The 19,005-nt window shown below is 50.7% G+C and overlaps 1 protein-coding gene across 2 annotated transcripts in view; it reads right to left on the reverse strand.

Annotated features, from left to right (window-relative positions):
* Window positions 1-4,242: 4,242 nt before the first annotated feature.
* The window catches only part of RAB11FIP3 (RAB11 family interacting protein 3), a 94,898-nt gene continuing 80,135 nt past the window's right edge, over window positions 4,243-19,005 (reverse strand). For both annotated transcript variants that reach the window (XM_053276702.1, XM_053276701.1), the window contains 7 exons: window positions 17,720-17,823; window positions 14,813-14,953; window positions 13,238-13,319; window positions 11,060-11,197; window positions 9,288-9,443; window positions 8,793-8,933; window positions 4,243-7,400 (listed from right to left, as the gene is read on the reverse strand). In XM_053276702.1, the coding sequence (XP_053132677.1) occupies window positions 7,287-7,400; window positions 8,793-8,933; window positions 9,288-9,443; window positions 11,060-11,197; window positions 13,238-13,319; window positions 14,813-14,953; window positions 17,720-17,823 (876 nt within the window). In that variant the 3' untranslated portion in view covers window positions 4,243-7,286. The remainder of the gene's footprint in view (window positions 7,401-8,792; window positions 8,934-9,287; window positions 9,444-11,059; window positions 11,198-13,237; window positions 13,320-14,812; window positions 14,954-17,719; window positions 17,824-19,005) is intronic.

The raw sequence follows: 19,005 nt of genomic DNA on the forward strand, positions 1-19,005 counted from the left end.
TCATCATTATCCATTATCATCATTAGTTACATTTCTCTCCTACCCTTCCGAGGAGCCCTAAAAGTATGCAATCATAAAGTGGAGCCCTAAAAGTATGCAATCATAAAGTGAGCTCAGCTGTGGGCTCTGCTTCACTGGAAGTTTTCCAACAGAGGCTAGACTGCCCTCTGCCAAGGAGGCTTTAGCAGATTTCTTCACTGAGCAGCAGGCTGGACCAACAGACCTCCAGAGGTCCCTTCCAGTGTTGGAATGGTAAGATTTCCCACTTCTACATTCCTTCATAACCCCTAGCATTCCATATAGTCTTCTACATTAAAGGTACTACCAATTGCTCCATGCGGTTTCAGCCTCCTCGCTCCCGATTTTGCTAAAAATCTGAGGCTCTCTCGAACGACCGGAATCCACAGGCTCAAAACCCTCCCTCTTGCCCGAAAGACACACACACACACACACCCCTGTCAGTTTCCTTTCCGGAGGACGCCTCGCACATCTCCATCACTCTGCGTCGGCATCAGGTCTGCAAGTCATGGGGGAAAGCCAGGCCTAATGAAGATCTGCAAGCCAGGCTGGAACATTCTGGAAAACAGGCAGGACCTGAGAGGGGTCTGGGTCGAACTGGAGCCGAGAAATCCAGGCCGAGAAAGAGCCAGCCAGGCAATCCCCGCAGAAATGCTGTCTGGGCCAATTAGGATGGTGGCGGTTTGCCAGAGCCGAAGGGCCGAGGCCAGGTCCGGCTCGCTGCTGCTTCGACAGCCAAAAACAGACACAGCTAGTGATGTTCTAAGAGTGAGAATCCAGCAGGGATACCACACACCGACAGGCCAGAGATCTTGTGTGTGAGGGTTGCCTGCTCTTTCACCTTATCACACCATCAAGCCCTTAAAAGCTTCAGGGAAACTTTCAAGGGTCAACCGGACAGATGCTGCTTTCTGGAGACCTCCCCTGACACATCCAGGAGTGTTGGTAACCCTAACGGTCATCCTGTAGACTTCATTGCCTGAAAAATAGGCATTGACCCCCAATTTGGTGACCCATTCCTTTCCAACATTTCCTGAGATGCTGTCCACCTGTTTCACAAAGTTACCAATGCAGCCACAGGGAATAGTCTCTTGCTTTTTAAAACTGGAGAGAATTAAAGCCTGGATGGTTTTAAGAGGGGGTTGGATAACTTCATGGAGGAGAGGTCTATCAACATAGGAAGCTGCCATATACTGAGTCAGACCCTTGGTCTATCTAGCTCAGTATTGTCTTCAGAGGCTGGCAGCGGCTTCTCCAAGGTTGCAGGCAGGAATCTCTCTCAGCCCTATCTTGGAGATGCTGCCAGGGAGGGAACTTGGAACCTTCTGCTCTTCCCAGAGCGGCTTCATCCCCTGAGGGGAATCTCTTCCAGTGCTTACATGTAGTCTCAAATTCATATGCAACCAAGGTGGACCCTGCTTAGCTAAGGGGACAAGTCATGCTTGCTGCCACAAGACCAGCGGCTACAAGTCGGAAGGCTATAGGCCACCCTCAGCCTCAAAAGCAGGATGTCTCTGAGTACCAGTTGCAGGGGAGTAACAGCAGGAGAAGGGGCACGCCCTCAACTCCTGCCTGTGGCTTCCAGCGGCATCTGGTGGGCCACTGTGTGAAACAGGATGCTGGACTAGATGGGCCTTCTTGGGCCTGATCCAGCAGGGCTGTTCTTATGTTATGTAGATTCTTAGGATGCTGGGAGTGTCATCCTGTTCTGCCATTATACAATTTTTATGTATTTATTTGTTAAGTATATTTGTCGACACTGATCGATTATTCTAATGGAAGCTTCTTACACTATGGGGAAAAGTTTAAAAAAACACAAAACACTGCAACTGGAGAGACTGGAGGGAGAATACCCACACTCTCTACCCAGACACTGCCTGGCCCAGCCCTCACTGAGAATGGCAAACACCGCAGGTCTCCCGAAATACCTTATCCTGAAAAGCCTTTTGGGGGTGTCTCCATCTCCTACTAGAAACCGGGCCCCCAATTTCCACCAATCCTTTGCTGCCACCTAGTGGGAAAGAGGAGAAGTGCACTTAGCCTACCAAGACGGGATAGGACCATAGGAAGCTGCCATATACTGAGTCAGATCCTTGGTCTCGCTAGCTAAGCATTGTCTTCACAGATGGGCAGCAGCTTCTCCAAGGTTGCAGACAGGAATCTCTCTCAGGCCTTTCTTGGAGAAGCCAGGGAGGGAACTTGAACCCTTCTGCTCTCCCCAGAGCGGCTCCATCCCCTGAGGGGAATATTTTACAGTGCTCAAACATCAAGTATCCCATTCATATGCAACCAGGGCGGACCCTGCTTAGCTATGGGGACAAGCAATGGTTCCATTGAACCATTGAACCTTGGAACCATTGAACCTTTCTACCTCTGTACCTTTGGGCCTTAGGGTGTGCAGATGCCCTGGACTTTGAAAGGGGCCCCATTTTAAAATCTGGTCTCTGGGCCCACTCCAGCATTGCTACACCCCTGCATTGAAACTTTGCACCATTGAACCTTTGCAGCATGGAACCTTTGTCCCTTTGCAGCATGGAACCTTTGTCCCTTTGCAGCATGGAACCTTTGTCCCTTTGTACCATGGAACCTTTGTACCTTTGTACCATGGAACCTTTGTACCTTTGTACCATGGAACCTTTGTACCTTTGTACCTTTGCACCATGGAACCTTTGCACCTTTGCACCTTTGCACCATGGAACCTTTGCACCTTTGCACCATGGAACCTTTGCACCTTTGCACCATGGAACCTTTGCACCTTTGCACCATGGAACCTTTGCACCTTTGCACCATGGAACCTTTGCACCTTTGCAACATGGAACCTTTGCACCTTTGCACCATGGAACCTTTGCACCTTTGCACCATGGAACCTTTGCACCTTTGCACCATGGAACCTTTGCACCTTTGCACCATGGAACCTTTGCACCTTTGCACCATGGAACCTTTGTACCATGGAACCTTTGTACCATGGAACCTTTGTACCATTGAACCTTTATACCATGGAACCTTTGTACCTTTGTACCATGGAACCTTTATACCATGGAACCTTTGTACCTTTGTACCATGGAACCTTTGTACCATGGAACCTTTGTACCTTTGTACCATGGAACCTTTGTACCTTTGTACCATGGAACCTTTATACCATTGAACCTTTATACCATGTCAACACACAGGCCAGATCTCTTAATACAAAAAATGCTATATTAAAAGTGTTGTTTTCAAAGATCTGCTGCTATGCTATGCTAGGATTTAAAGATCCTGGAGAGAATCTATCTATATGATTGCTAATTTCGACACCGACTTGACGGCACTTAAACAATGCCATTGACAGGGAATCTTTTTTTGTTAAAAAATGGTTTTCGATCAATGAATCTAACTCATTAAATTTTCTCTCTCTCTCTCTCTCTCTCTCTCTCTCTCACACACACACACACCAATGTAACATGGTACTCCCAAAGGTTGAAATTTTGACTGTTGATAGCCTGAAATCAAAATATCCACACCATGACTACCAACATAAGAACAGCCCTGCTGGATCAGGCCCAAGGAGGCCCATCTAGTCCAGCATCCTGTTTCACACAGTGGCCCACCAGATACCGCTGGAAGCCACAGGCAGGAGTTGAGGGCATGTCCTCTCTCCTGCTGTGACTCTCCCGCAACTGGTATTCAGAGGCATCCTGCCTTTGAGGCTGGACGTGGCCCACAGCCCTCCGACTAGTAGCCGTTGATAGACCTCTCTTCCATGAAGTTATCCAACCCCCTCCTAAAGCCATCCAGGCTGTTGGCTGTCACCACATCTTGTGGCAGAGACTTCCACTAGGACCCTCCTTCTGCACAGTCCCATAAAGATGCTTACCTTGAACATGAAGCTTGATACTCCAAGGTAAGTTCCATTCCTGGGGGGTTGTGGCTCACCAATACTTGTGGAACTCTCTGCCACAAGATGTGGTGACCACGATCATCCGTTTCCATGCGGATGGGGCTGCATGGCAGCTCAGTGGTATAGGACCTGCTTTGTATGCAGAATGCCCCAAGTTGAATCCTGGACACCTCCAAGCAAGGAAAGACTCGTCTTCAATCCTAGAAAGAGCTGCTGCCAGTCAGTGCAGAAGATCCTGAGCTAGATGGAGCAATGGTCTGGCTCTGTTTTGGGCAGCTCCCTACGTACCTCTTTCCATCTTTCCCGGGTGCAGCAAGAGTAGGAATGAGACACAAAACACAGCCGGGTCTCCAGCAGAGAGACGGTAACAGCTTTTAATCAGACATGAGCTGGTACACCCGTTAAGACAAAAACCGTTTGCCTCTTTTTGGAAATTCCTTCACATACCAGCAGGGAAGAACCATTTTCTCCAGGAAATTAAAGCCGTGTGCAAGTCAGTGCTTCACTTCTGTTGATTTAAGCTCCCCGCTGCCTCCTGTGGTTATTTACATTACAGTACCTCTGTGTGGTCAAACCAGGAGGCGGGCAAGGGAGTGTGTGTTTATCGCAGACGTATGTGCCCAAGTCGAGAAAGGCCAATCCGATATTTATAGATTTGTACATTATACATATACACATATATATATAGCGCGTGTGTGTTATACACAGATACATTGGAGTATTTAAAAAAATTGATCAGCCTTCAATCTATAAAAAATACCTAAATCTACGATAGAAAAAGAAAACATCTTCCTCTCACCAATTATACACCAATTTACATCCAAGGAGTCCTCTGGAAATGTACAGTACGTCGATTCTTCCTGCCGGCTCGAGCAGGCTGGGGGACGATCCGAGCTGCGAGGCGTATCGGAGCTTTGAGCAGTGTGGCTGGAAGAGCAAAGTCTCAATTTTCTCCCTTTCTTCTCCCCACTGATGCCTTAATTTTAAAAAAAAAAACTATGCCTTTCCACACTAGCTGGCCAAGGGGATGGCAAAGTCGACCAGCAGATGAGTCCTCTTCAGTGGGGCAACAGCCTGTCACCAACAGTTGGGGTGGGGTGCTCTCTTTGGGTGAATTTTTATTATTTTTAATTCTTAAAAGATAGGCTGGTGTGGCTTCACCGGGCACCAGGGCCGGGGAAGCCCAGCACAATAGGTTTGCAAGACAGTGGGGAAAGCGGCCGCCACACAATCCTACTCTCCGCGAGGATCAGGTTACACATGGTGTGCGTCAAGCCACCACATTCCTTGTGCGTACATGTGGCCGCGTGGATGTGTCTGTTGAATGTGCTTCAGTGGAAAGGGTCCAAAGCAGTGTTCCCTGGGACAGGGATTCCCAGCTGTTGTTGACTACAACTCCCATAATCCCCAGCCAAAGGCCACTGCAGCTGGGGATGCTGGGAGCTGTAGTCAACAACAGCTGGGAATTCCTATTACCGGGAACACTGGCCCTAAGGGGGCAGTTCTTCAAGAGGGGCGCCCATACGAAGCTCACGCCTCACCACTCCAGAGCTGTGCCTTTGCAGGAGCCCCAAGGGGTCCCCGTGCAGGCACCACACAGACCGCTCACCCCACCCCCCAAAATAAGCTACCACACACACACCAGTGCAGCGTGATTGCGCATCTGCTACAGAGCCCAGCCCCTATTCCCCTGTCCCCATACTGTGCCGTTTAAAAAGCGAGACCCAAACACATGATTAAAACCTAAACGCCCGAGGCCAGATATAAAAATAATAGAAAGGTGTGTGTGTGGGGGGGGGGAACACTGTACCTCTGTTGAAGTGGAAATAGAGCATGCCTTTTAGTGATGGGCAAAGTGCTTCTCTTCCCATAAAAATTGGAGTCGAGGGAGAAAAAAAAGGGACTCAGCGATTCCTTCTAAACAGTTTGTACTTTTGGGATTATCCAGAGCCAGGGTTCCCAACTTTGGGTTCCGAGATGCCGTAGGACTACAACTTCCATCCCCCACAAGCCACAAGGGTGATGGGAGTTCTAGTCCAACGTCACATGGTGGTGGGTCGTTTTTTTGTTTTTAAACCCAGAATGGGACGAGGCAGAAGAGAAGAAAGATGGACCGCTCATCACGGGTCCATCAATCCTGCCCAGACTCCACAATTTGAGATTCTGCTCTTTCAACGGAGGGGGAAACTGACATCGGCTTGTTTCCGAGTTCATCGTTTTCCGCAAGAAGACACCGTGCTATCAGCGGTTGGGACAGCTCGCTTCTCTTGGGCACGGATGTCTTCTGGGCTGTGCCATTTCTGCCTGAAAGCAGCAAACCTACGAGAAAGACTATTCAGAAGTGGGTGTGTGCGTGCCCGCAATGAAGGGGGGGAGAAACGGCAGCAGCTGGCAACGGGGACCACTCTACCTCCAGTGCTCCCAGTATCATCAGCAGAGTATCCCAGTCCCAGCGGTGAGTCCCAGACACTGACCTGTCATTGCCCGGTTGCCTCATTCCTGCCTGGACACCAACAGATCTTTAACCGGGGGGGTGCCAATTCCCTCTCGCCACCATCAGGAGGTGCCCTCCCACCTTCCAGCATCCTCTGCCTTCCCGCAGCCCCAGGCTGGCTGAGTGGGGCAACGCCAGTTGGAAATATTAAGGCAGCTGGCCGGAGGAAAGGCGCCCACGGACACCAAGTGGTAGGCGCCACACCCCGCAAAACATGTTTGCAATGTGCAACACACACACGCACACACACACACACACAATTTCTCCAAAGGAGAGCGTGCAAATTTTTCGGACCAGGAAGGGTCCAGAGACAGCTCGCTTCCCCCTTCCACGGGGCCAGAGAGAAGTCGGCCCCAAAACAAGAGAACAGCTCTGGTGAGCTGAGGTGGAGGGAGATGATACCTTATGCCTCTGTGAGCTTTGGGGAGGCATTTGAGGATTCTTAGCGCCCTTGACCACAGCCAACTGCCGGGTTCCTGCCCCTTCCTTCTCGGCCCCTTCCCTTCTTCTTTACATCCAGACAGGACTGTCACAGAGAGTTTGTCGTCATCTCAGCATCTGCTACATCCCCACAACAGGGTGCTGGTGTGTGTGCAAACCCCTCCCCGACCTCCGTTTCCGACTCGTGGCTGTGGCTCGCACCTTTCCCCTCCAGGCCCCCTTTGACCCCTCACCCCACACCAAGCCAGGAAGGCTCCGAGAACCACCAGAGTCCGTGCAAGGCAGGGGCCGGGGACAGTCCTCTGCCCAAGTTCACCAGGAACCACCACCCAACCATCCGACGCGAAGTGCCTCGCGTCGCCTTCACATAGGCCTCGCCCGCGTCGCCTCCGGAGTGCAGCAAAACCCACTGTCCCCTGGGCTGTCAGGGCCGCAAGTGTGCAGTTTCTCCACCTCCTACTTGACTTCCAGGATGGAGGGGTTGGTCTCCATGATGGCCACGATGATGCGGTCAATATAGTCCTGGAGACGGAAGTTGATCTCCTCCTGCTTCTGAATCGCCTCCATCAGCTGTGTGGGAGGAAGAGATGGAGGGTTTTAGGGCTGAAAGGTGGTCCTTGCGATGGCTGGCTTTGGCCAAGCCAAAACACACCAGGAGAGCTGGTCTGGTGGTAGCAAGCATGAAGGGTAGAAGGCCCCTTTGCTAAGCAGAGTCTTAGTTGGATGGAAGGCCACATGTGAGCACCGTAGGATATTCCCCTCAGGGGATGGGGCCACGGCTCAGGGGATGAGCATCTGCATACTTGCATGCAGAAGGTCCCTGGTTCCGTCCCTGGCTGGCAGCATCTTCAGGTAGAGGCGATACAGACTCCCACCTGTGATCTTAGAGAGCGGCTGCCAGCTGGTGCTGACAATACTGAATTCGATAGACCAAGGGTCTGACTCTGTATATGGCAGCTTCCTATGTAATGATTGGTGGTGAACCTCCAGATACAGGAGCAGCAAATTACAGCCAGTCCTTCAAAATGAAGCTTCTCTCTGAAGCAGAGTTCCCAATTCCGAGTCCCCAGATGCTGGCAGATGACAGCTCCCATCACTCACTGCCGCAATAGCCGAAGGCGACTGCAGGCTTTGCAGGATGGGGGTTGTCGCCTGACATCGGAGAACCAGTGTTCCCTGTAAAAGGGGATACCGGATGGTGTTGACTACAACTCCCATCACCCCCTGTCAAAGGCCACTGCCGTGGGGGATGATGGGAGTTGTAGTCACCTGGGAATCCCCATTACAGGGAGCACTGCTGCGGGCCCAAGGTTCCAATCTCCCACTCTAAAAAATCATTCCAACACCTTTTCTCACAACCCCTCCCACACAACGCCTCCCTTTTTAAAAAAACCAACATGCAATGGGCAACATTTAAACAGATCGTCATTCATAGTAACCGTGTTGGTATCACTGATGAGGAGGGAGAAAGGCGCCATTTTCCAGGGCTGCATTTCTCTGTGGACCGTCTTCCATTGCTACGAAGCCACCGTTTGATAACGTTAATTAGTAGTAGCACGACGCGTGAATGCCACACCGGGCACACAGGGGAGCTACAAACTTCTAATTTAACTTTCCCCCCACCCCCAATGACGTTGGCCTTTTTCTCACCCAGTGCATAAACGGCGAGGTGTGTGTGTGTGTGGGGGGGCATTATAGCCACGAGTCCCACCCATGACAAGCCACGTATTTGTTGACCCTGAATTTCCTCGGCCAACGGAGAGCGAGAACGCGTCCCTTCCCAGCATGCATTTCCCCCTTCTGCAGAATACGCAGAGGTCAGGGGGCAGACGCCAGGTGTGAGCCTGCTGCACACGCCAACTGAGAACGTGGGTGGGAGGTGAGGAGAGAAGAAAAGAAGATTCGGACCTAGGAAATCTGTTTGTATATTAAAAAAAAACAGCCTAGGACCTCCAACAGTACCTCGTCTCTCGAGACCGAGCTGATTTCTGCAGCCAGAGATTCCGAGAACGACGCAGAAAAGAGGTTCTTGGCGCCCTGGATGCTGAGGTTGATGATCTGCCCGTTCAGCTCGTCATTCTGTTCCTTCAGGGTCCGGTTGTCCTGCGTACAAAGGAAACCCACGTCACCTCTGCCACGGCCACCAGCGCCAACCACCCATGGTACAGGATGAGGCCATGACCCAAACAGCCTACTTTGCATGCCTAAGGTCCCAGGTTCCATCCTCGGCAGCATCTCCAAGCAGGGCTGAGAAAGATGCTGCCAGCCAATGCAGGCACAGTCCTGACTGAGATGGACCAAGGGTCTGACTCAGTTCAGCAGCTTCCTATGCTGACTTCGTCGTGGACTGCACCAGAGCTTTCGCCAGGCCCACTTGAGAAGGGAATGGGAGACTGAGGGAGAAGCATCTTAGCCCCTCTCTTCCTACTCTCAGGAAGGCTGCCTGACCCCAAGTACCTGCTTGAGCCTCCGGATCTCGTGCTCCAGTTCGGTCTCCCGGGTCCGGCTGTTGTACTCCTGGAGGCCGATGCTGCTGCTCCGGCCCCTCCGCTGTTCCGCCTCCAGCTTGAAGAGCTGCAGATGTTCCAGCTGCTTCCTCAGGTCTTCGATCAGCTGGAAGGGAAGACAGCAGGGACCAGGGTTGGTGAGCCCTCCAGAGGACCTGCGGCCAACTCCCCGAGGGTAACTGCTAATATTATAACGCCCTTAGACACATCTATGGTGCGGCCACATCCGGAGTGCAGCAGACAGCTTTGGTCACCGCCTCTTAAGAAGGACATTGTAGGTGCTGAAGAGGGCAGCCGAAGAGGGCAGCAGCCGAAGAGGGCAGCCAAGATGATCAGTAGCCTGGAGCACCTTCCTGATGAGGCTAGGCTACAACACCTGGGGCTACTGAGTTTGGAAAAGAGGCAACTAAGGGGAGACATGACTGAGGTGTATAAAGTTATGCATGGAGTGGAGAGGGTGGCAGATAGATTTCTCTCCCTCTCTCACCACTCTAGAACCAGGGGTCACCCCATTCAACTGAAGGTTGGGGGATTTAGGACCGACAAGCGGAAGTACTTTTTCACACAGTGCATAATTAATCTGTGGAATTTCTTGCCATGGGATGTGGTGATGGCCACCAGCTTGGAGGACTTTCAAAGGGGCTGAGACAGATTGATGGAGGACAGGTTTCCGTAGACTGAATATTCTGAACTGCGTCATTTTAATCACTTGCTGCCTTTGTCAACTGCCTCCAGCCTTTTATACTGGAAGGGTGTTGTGTCCATTTTCACTCCCTGCCTGTTCGGTTCCAAGCCCCAGGTGAAGGTGCTGGTGTTACCGACACAGCCTTAAGGGTACATTATCTGTAAAGGTTTTCCGTGCCTAGAGCCTTCCAAAAGACATACAACTTCATTCCCAGAGATCAACACACCCCCACACACTTGCCTGTTAATTATGAGACAGGCTACTCCAGGCACTGCCTGAGATCCGGGGTCCCCAGATGTCGCTGAACTACAACTCCCACCCTCCCTACTACAATTTATTGCAGCTGGACATGATGGGAGTTGTAGTTCAGCAACATCTGAAGGCCCACAGGCTGGAACCCCCTGCCTCTGATCCAGACCGTTACTCTCAAGAAGTCCCTTTGAAACGGGACAGGTTTACTTGTCCTGTCAATTTCAATGGGAGTACTCTAGCACCAGGACTCCCATTGAAATTAACAGGACACGTAAACCTGTCCTGTTTCAACCATTTTCTGAAGCGTGTCCGTCAGGCTGAGGGGAGGGGCCTGCTGAGCTTCAGCACAGAGCCAGCCAATCATGAGCAAGAGGAGGAGCGTCTTCTCCCTCCTTGCCGAGGATGCGCCAGCTTCAAGTCAGTGGTCCGTAAGTGGAGAACAAATCGTTTGGCGGCAGCAGAGTTCCAAGTACCCCCTTGGGAACCCTACCAAGCCCCCTATGTTAGGACTTAGGGCAGGAACTTGTCAGTGGTGGCACTACAACTCTAGAATCGGAAAGCAGCCTGGTGGCAGGTGAAACCCCTGCCCGGTTTGTGGCACCAGGTCAAAGTTGTGCCGCCCTGGACAGCATCAACCCCAGCCACAATACCCGAAGGAAGATGGGAATTGTAGATCTGCACGGCCTAGAGCATGCTCGGCTGTCCCCGGAGGACCCTCTGCCTCTGAGAGGAAGACAGGCGCAGGATCTCTGCCCACCACATTCAAGGCCCTCCTCTTCGCTCACCTCCTGCGTGGATTCCTTGTCCTTCTGGAAGTTGTGCCTCTCGTGGCTCAGCTTATCCCCCAACTTCCGCTTGCTTTCCTGCTCCTCGGTGAGCTGCGCCGTGAGGTCTTCTATTTCATCCAACAACTTCCGCTTCTCCTGGAAGAAGAAGGAGGAGGAAAGGAAAGTGAGCACCTGCCACTCAAGATCATTTTGTGACCTGCTGGTATCCTCTTAGGATATACACAAACCATCCTCCAAGTATCTTCCAGGGTTCTACTAGTCATTTCACATTTTGGAAATAGGTTCTGTCTCTCTGAAATCAGAATAGTCCCCTTTATTTTTTTATTTTCCTGATATTCCCTATAATGTCAACATTTTCTGCACTATTCCTATCTTCTGTTTGTGAAACTGCTTAGTCGTCCCCCCGCTTTTGTTAAAAAATGTGTAAAACCGATTTATTTATTTATTTATTTAAAAGTAAAGGGACGTGAAAACAGAGCCTCTGGGGAGACCCGAGTTCAAATCCCCATTCAGCCAATGAAACTTGCTGGGTGAATCTGGGCCAGTCACTTCTCTCTCAGCCTAACCTACCTCACAGGGTTGTTGTGAGGAGAAACTCAAGTATGTAGTACATACTCTGGGCTCCTTGGAGGAAGAGTGGGATATAAAATGTAAAAAATAAATAGTAATCATCATCATCATCATCATCATCGGTGTTCTAGAAATGCAGCAGCCGTTACCTCTTAACTTGGCCTGTGCTTTTGTGATGAGCACAAAGTAGATGAGTGGAGACTCAGGGTTCTGAGCAGAACACAGACGGATTTCCACTTCTGTGCTCACCCCAAGCCCTGCACAAGAGCAGGTGTGAGCCCTCACCCCTCCGCCAGACTCAAAGGAAACTTGAGTCCCCAACATCGAGCGGGCGAGATTGTAAAGAGCCAGGCGTTTTACGGCAAGCCCTAAGGCACGACAAGCTTAAAAGGCCCCAGAGCATTACAAAATGGGTTGGAAGTTGCGCCCCAGTGTGTCCCCACCGCCGCTGCCCCACAGACACACACACACCTGCACTGCTCTGGTTATGCGCCCATAAGGATCATAACATTTCCAGTTCTTCCAAAGACAGACGCTTTATTTCCATTTCCCCCTTCACTGTCTTGCCTGATAAAAAGTTTGGTGCCAGTGAAAAGGTTGTGTCTTGCATTTCGTGCAGTATACAGGAAGCGGCTGTCTACCGAGTCAGGCCATTGATCCATCCAGCTCAGTACTATCTACACTGACTGGCAGCAGCTCTCTAGGGATTCAGGCAGGAGTCTTTCCCAGACTTACTCAAAGATGCTGCCAGGTATTGAACCCGGAGCTTCCTGCATGCAAAGCAAGATGCTGTACCACTGCCCTATGGGGCTCCATCCTCAGCCACTGGTCCTCATAAAGGGACACCGATTTGCACCATCCTGTGCCTTGTTTTATAACGTTCAACTGGGCGCTTTCCCGATTACACCCTGCAACGGGGTCACGGCGGATCTCGGAAGTGTGCTCCCACACTTCCTGCGCCGTGGCACCGCAGTCCCTACGGAGACAGGAGGGTGCCGTTCACATTGCCAAAGCCTTGCCTCGAATTTAATCGCTGCGATTTAGAGCTAGGACGTCGTATATCCGGCATAAGGAAGTTGCTGTTTCTTCGGGTTGTTAGTTTCTGCAAGACTGCTCCCCCTGCTGGTTACTTTTTGAACGTGACTTGCCTGAATGGAGGCATTTTGCTGCTGTTGAGCAGCTAGCCTGGAAAGCACCCAGCTCCCCCACCCCACCAAACAGAACAAGTCAAAATCCCCTCCTCTCACCCCCTTCCCTGGCTTCCCACGATCCCAAAAATAAATCAGAGGCTGAAGCAACTTGATGGATTCTTTCAAGGCAACTGATGGGAGAAGACAGGCCCTGAAAGATTAAGAGTGGCAGGGTTGACACTAGAGAGGCAGCTCAGCGTAATACGGAGAGGAAACCCGGCTTCTGGCTTCGGGAGAGAGAAACGTGTCACTGGGAGCGACTTATGCCACCGCGTTGACATCCAGGAGGTGTGATTCCAGCACTGTGGAGGTTCTGCCAGGGAGGGAAAGCAGCACCCAGCGTCTATTTTTAAACAGGCAGGCAAGCAAGCTGCAGAGAAGGGGAGAGAAAGAGAGAGAGAGAGAGTTGCCTCACCTCCTCCAGTCTCTCAATATTAGCCTTCAGGCAAGGGACACAGGATCGGAGCTCGCCATTTTCTTCATCCAGCTGCTGCAATCTGCAGTGAGAGGAAAAAAACACACGTAAAAAGGCCCTCCAGGATGTCACAACAGGAACTCTACGTTCCACAAAAATTCGTCTGGACGGTGTCATGCATGTTCAACATTTTCTTCTTTTGCACACATCTTCCGCCTGTGCTAGTTCTGGAGAGGGCGTCCAGTTCTGAGCTATTTTGCCACGCATGTTTCACAGGAACATCGGGAGCTGCCTTGTACTGAGTCAGACCATTGGTCCATCTAGCTCAGCGTTGTCTACACAGACTGGCAGCAGCTCTCCAAGGTTGCAGGCAGGAGTCTTTTCCCAGCCCTGCCTGGAGATGCTCCCAGAGATTGAACCTGTGACCTTCTGGATGCAAAGCAGATGCTCTTCCACTGAGCTATGGCCTCATCCCCTAAGGGGAAGATCTTACTGTGCTCATATGTAGTCACTGATCTCTCAGCCTAATCTACCTCACAGGGCTGTTGTGAGGATAAACACCACTATGTACACCACTCTGGACTCCTTGGAGGAAGAGCAGGATAAACCTAAACTAACCTAAACTAACCTAAACTAAGAACAGCCCTGCTGGATCAGGCCCAAGACCCATCTAGTCCAGCATCCTGTTTCACATAGTGGCCCACCAGATGCTGCTGGAAGCCACAGGCAGGAGTTGAGGGCATGCCCTCTCTCCTGCTGTTACTCCCCTGCAACTAAACCAACCCAACCCAACCCAACCCAACCCAACCCAACCCAACCCAACCCAACCCAACCCAACCCGTTCTTCCCCTATAGAGCTCTATCATGAACACAGATGCACTGAAGCCATCTCCCTTGAAAGAGACCACCAGTGCTGGGAATCAGCTCTGAATGGTGCCGGGGACCAACACAGGAGACCCTTGAATACCACGGGGGTAACGTTATAGAAAAAAGGACCACAAATGTTCAAACTGTGATATTAGAATCCTAAACCTAAACCAAAGCGTGGGGTTAGGTGCTGCACACACTTCTCAGCTGGCCTGAGGGCCACTCCAGGGAGGTGTCACGTTTAAACATCCATCCCGGTTGGCCAGTAGAGAAACATGGAGGCTGCCGTTTCGGGTTTAAAGTTGAAATACCGATCTCCGGGCAGGGATGGATATTTAAACTTTAAACCCCCAAGCGCAGCCCCACCACATCCCACAGCTGGCATGGCAGCTGCTCTAGGTAGCCCCATTGACTTAGGGGGTAGTTCAAGGGAGTTCCCATGTGGAAACCCCCACAAACAACCAGGATTACCCCCTGCGGTAACTGAATGGGTCGACAAGGAAGTTGCCCGCGCAGGGTGAAAATGTGGGAGATGAACCTGCGATAAAGGTTGGTCTGCATTTGGCTTCAGCCAAAGCTTTGCACAGGCCCCAACAGACAGTTGGCTAGGGAGCCCGTCTTAGGCTGATGGGAGCCATCACAGGCTCCCTGGGCCTTGCCATGAAGGATGCTGGCCGATAGCAAGCCCTGCTGGTCTTCCCACCCCACCTGGCTTGCAGGTTCTCGATCTCAATGCTCTTCTCGCGCTCCATCTTGCTGAGCAGCTCTCTCTGTTTCCGGATCTCCTCCATGAGGAGCTCGTCGGCTTTCAGCTCCTGCTCTTTCAGCTGCTCCTCCAGGGCGTTCGCTCTGAGGAGAGAAGGAGAGGTTGGCGGATTCAGCCCAGCCGGCATGACGCAAGCTATCAGTTGGGCAGGGATGGCATGCTGAGAGGGCCCGGACAAAAAGGGAAACACAGACCATCTTGGACAGGGTTTTAGGCACTGCACGGCTCAGTTCTGCCTGCCCGAATGTCCACTTTTTGCATCAAAGTACATTCCCCACATAACAACAAATATTTATATACCACTTTTCACCAAAGAAAGAAAAGAGCCAAAGAAAGAACTGATCCCTGTCCCCAAAGGGCTCACAATCTAAAAAGAAACATAAGGCAGGGCATTTCCCATGAGGCCACATGAGGACATCAGGAAGCTGCCATATACTGAGTCAGACCCTTGGTCCATCTAGCTCAGTATTGACTACACAGACTGGCAGCGGCTTCTCCAAGCTTGCAGGCAGGAGTCTCTCTCAGCCCTATCTGGATATGCCAGGGAGGGAACTTGGAATCTTTGGCATGCAAGCAGGCAGGTGTTCTTCCCAGAGCAGCCCCATCCCCTGAGGAGAATCTCTTCCCGTGCTCACATGTAGCTGCCCATTCCAATGCAAACCAGGGCAGACCCTGCTTAGCAAAGGGGAGTATTCATGCTTGCTACCACAAGACCAGCTCTCCTCCTCCCTTTCCACACAACCCAGTTGAAAGCAATCCTTTATCCCCAGGTCCAGGGGCGTAGCAAGGTTGGAGTGGGCCCAGAGACGAGATTTTAAAATGCCCCCCCCTCAAAGTCCAGGGCCTCCGCACACCTCAGGCCCCCAAGGATTTAAGCCCGATATTTCAGAGTAAGTATGCTGCCTGGAAATACATTTCACTGAATACACACACGCACAATTCATTACATATAGTGATATACTATAAAAAGACCTTTTATAAGGTCTTAAAAGGTCTTTCAAAGGTCTTAACAGACGCATCTGTTCACCCAAGCTTTTAACTGATACTGTTTTGATTGATTTTAATGTTGTTTTAGAGCATTGTTTAAAAAAAAAATCAAGAAGTTGTGTTTTACATTTCTTGTTTTTGTTTTTAGCTAATGTTTTAATGTTGTTTTTGTCTGTTGTGAACCGCCCAGAGACACAAGTTTTGGGTGGTATAAAAAGATATAAATAAATAAATAAAAATAAATATATACATTGAATACTATAATATTTGTGCTACTGTTAATGCCTAGAACACACTAGAAACACTAACTATTAAAATGGGCCCCTTGCTGCAGATTAGCAAAGGAGACTTTCAACCATGTATGTTTTCTCAGAATTCGGAACAAATTCAGTAAAGGGGAGTCATGTGACATGTCTTGGGGGGGGGGCTGGAGGCAGCGGGCCCCAAGACAACTGTCTCCCCTTGCCCAATTGTAGTTATGCCCCTGCCCAGGTCCCCAAAGAAGAATTTATTTTCATAAAGCCAGAGAAGGGCAATGCATGTTATTTAAACTACTGAATACTTTCGTGATACGTAAGGCAAAGGTGTTACTTATAACATGCTTTCAATACTGTTGAAGAGCTGATCAGATCACATTTCACTTTCTTAATGCAACCGGCCCTAGAGGTTTTGATTAGCTCAGTGCCTAATATTCCATAACGCTACACTAGGTTGCAACCTGTACTCTGAAAAACCGTGCTATAAAAAGAGTGCTCTGCACCAGGGACACTCCCAACCTTGGGTTGCCAGAATGCCACTGACTACAACTCCCATCATCCCTAGCTACAACAGCCAAAGGGTTGCAACCCATACTTTGTAGGATGCTGCTCTAAAGCAGGAGTTGCAACCTTGTCTCCCCAGATGCTGCTGAATTACAACTCCCATCATCCCCCAGCTGCAGTTTTGCAGCAGAGGGATGATGGGAGTTGTAGTTTGGCAGCATCTGGAGAGCCAAGGTTGCCAAACCCTGCTCTAAAGAGTGCTCTACACCAACAGGTCCCAACCTTGGACCTTCAGCTGCTGTTGGACTACAAATCCCATCATCAGGATGATGGGAGTTGTAGTCGAACCACCACCACTGGAGCCTCAAGACTGGAAATGACTAGGGTGGAGTCCTCTTTCAGGGAAGGCCCAACACACGGATGCACAAGGCACAGATTCCACACAAACACCCTCCACTAATTAACATGAGGCACAATCCACCATGAATTGTTCCTGAGCATGCCCTGCTAAAATGAATCAGTGCTGGGGGGTGGGGGAGAGAGACGTGCATGTAGAAAACTAGTGTGTCAAGGAAAAGGATTCCAGCCTGGCCTTGACACACTAGCTTTCCCTAAGAGACGCAGTTCTAACATGCTGCCCCATTGCTGAACACTGAGATGCCATTTCTGGACAGACAGATGAGATCTTGCCAGCTTATAAGAACATAAGGCTGAAGGCCCATCCAGTCCAGCATCCGGTTTCCCACAGCGACCCCTCAGATGCCTCTGGGAAGCCCACAGGCAAGAAGTTACGGCATGCCCTCTCTCCTACTGCTACTCCCCTGCAACTAGTATTGAGAGGCATTTTGCCTCGGAGGCTGGAGCTGGCCTATAGCCTTCAGACTAGTAGCCGCTGATAGACCTCTCCTCCATGAATCGGGCTGAATTTGTCAAAGCCTCACTTAAAGCCATCCAAGCTGGTGGCCGCCACCACATCTGGTGGCAGAGAATTCCACAGATTAATTATGCACTGTGTGTGTGTGTGGGGGGGAAGCCTCTCTTCTTGTTGGCCCTAAGTTTCCTCGCCAGCGATATCCGCCAACCTCCCAGCCCGCCCTTTACCTGTGCACCAGCTGGAGGTTTTCCTGCTTCAAGCGGCTGTGCTGTTCCCCATTCGCTGCCGTGTCCTTCTCCAGCTCCGTTACTCTTTTCTCGAGGAAGATCACCTGCAGAACGAGAGAGCGGAGGCTGAAGCAGCAGGAGGTTCTCCCCGCAAAATGCTTTATCGGCAGGTTGCTTAGCCAGCCCGGTACCCGAATTCCATCGTAGCTCTGCTCTCTGTACCAAGGCAAAGCGCAAGCGATTCTGCCTGCCTGCCTGCCTGGCCTCCTCCAAACTTCACGGCCCTTTGCTTCACGCCGCAGATCCCCTCTCTGCTCCCTAGCCTACAATCCCAGAGGCCCCCAGGCCTCCTGGAGAGTTAAAAATAGGCTGCTCCTTCTCGGTAATCCATTTAAGTCAACACTCGGGCTTTAAAAACCGTGTGACTGGGGACACTTTTAGATGCGAAGCATTCGCAGCGGTCCAGAGCGTCAGCGTGGGAGGGGGTTGCCTGCCTCGAAATGGCACCCTTGCCCGGCTGCAAAGGTTTAGTGTCCCACTGGACCCACACAAATGCAGAGACACCCCCTTTCTCCACCCAGATGGCTTTCCATGCAGGACTTCCAAGCCTTCTCAACACTGACCCACCCCACATCAGAGGCTGTTTTTGGAACTCAGAACTATATTATTCTTTCTATCTATCTATCTATCTTATTGTTGCATTTGTATACTGCCTTTCATTAAAACAACCCCAAGGAGGTTCACATAAAAATTAAAAACAAGACTATAGAAGACACAACTAAAATATTAAGCTAAAAATATAAAACACAAGTCTGACTAAAAAGATTTAAAATACAAACATAAGAACTGTAGAAAACACAAAGAAGCAGCAGTAGAGACAATCACATAAAAGCCTGGGTAAAAAAGCCAAGATTTAACATGCTTTCTAAAAACTGTGATGGAGTCTGAGGAGCGAATAGCCACTGGGAGAGCATTCCAGAGTCTGGGGGCAGCCACAGAGAAGGCCCTGTCCCGCGTGCACGACAGCCAAGCCTCCCTCATTGTCAGCACCCGGAGCAGAGCCCCCTCTGATGACCTCATCAAGCGTCAACTTGTAACCTTACATAGGAAGCTGCCATATATTGAGTCAGACCACTGGTCTATCTAGCTCAGTGTTGTCTACACAGACTGGCAGCGGCTTCTCCAAGGCTGCAGGCAGGAGTCTCTCTCCGCCCTATCTTGGAGTTGCTGCCAGGGAGGGAACTTGGAAACTTCTGCATGCAAGCCTGAATATGCTCTATCACTGA

The sequence above is a fragment of the Hemicordylus capensis genome, chromosome 13, assembly GCF_027244095.1.
Source record: "Hemicordylus capensis ecotype Gifberg chromosome 13, rHemCap1.1.pri, whole genome shotgun sequence".
Classification (NCBI taxonomy): Eukaryota; Metazoa; Chordata; class Lepidosauria; order Squamata; family Cordylidae; genus Hemicordylus; species Hemicordylus capensis.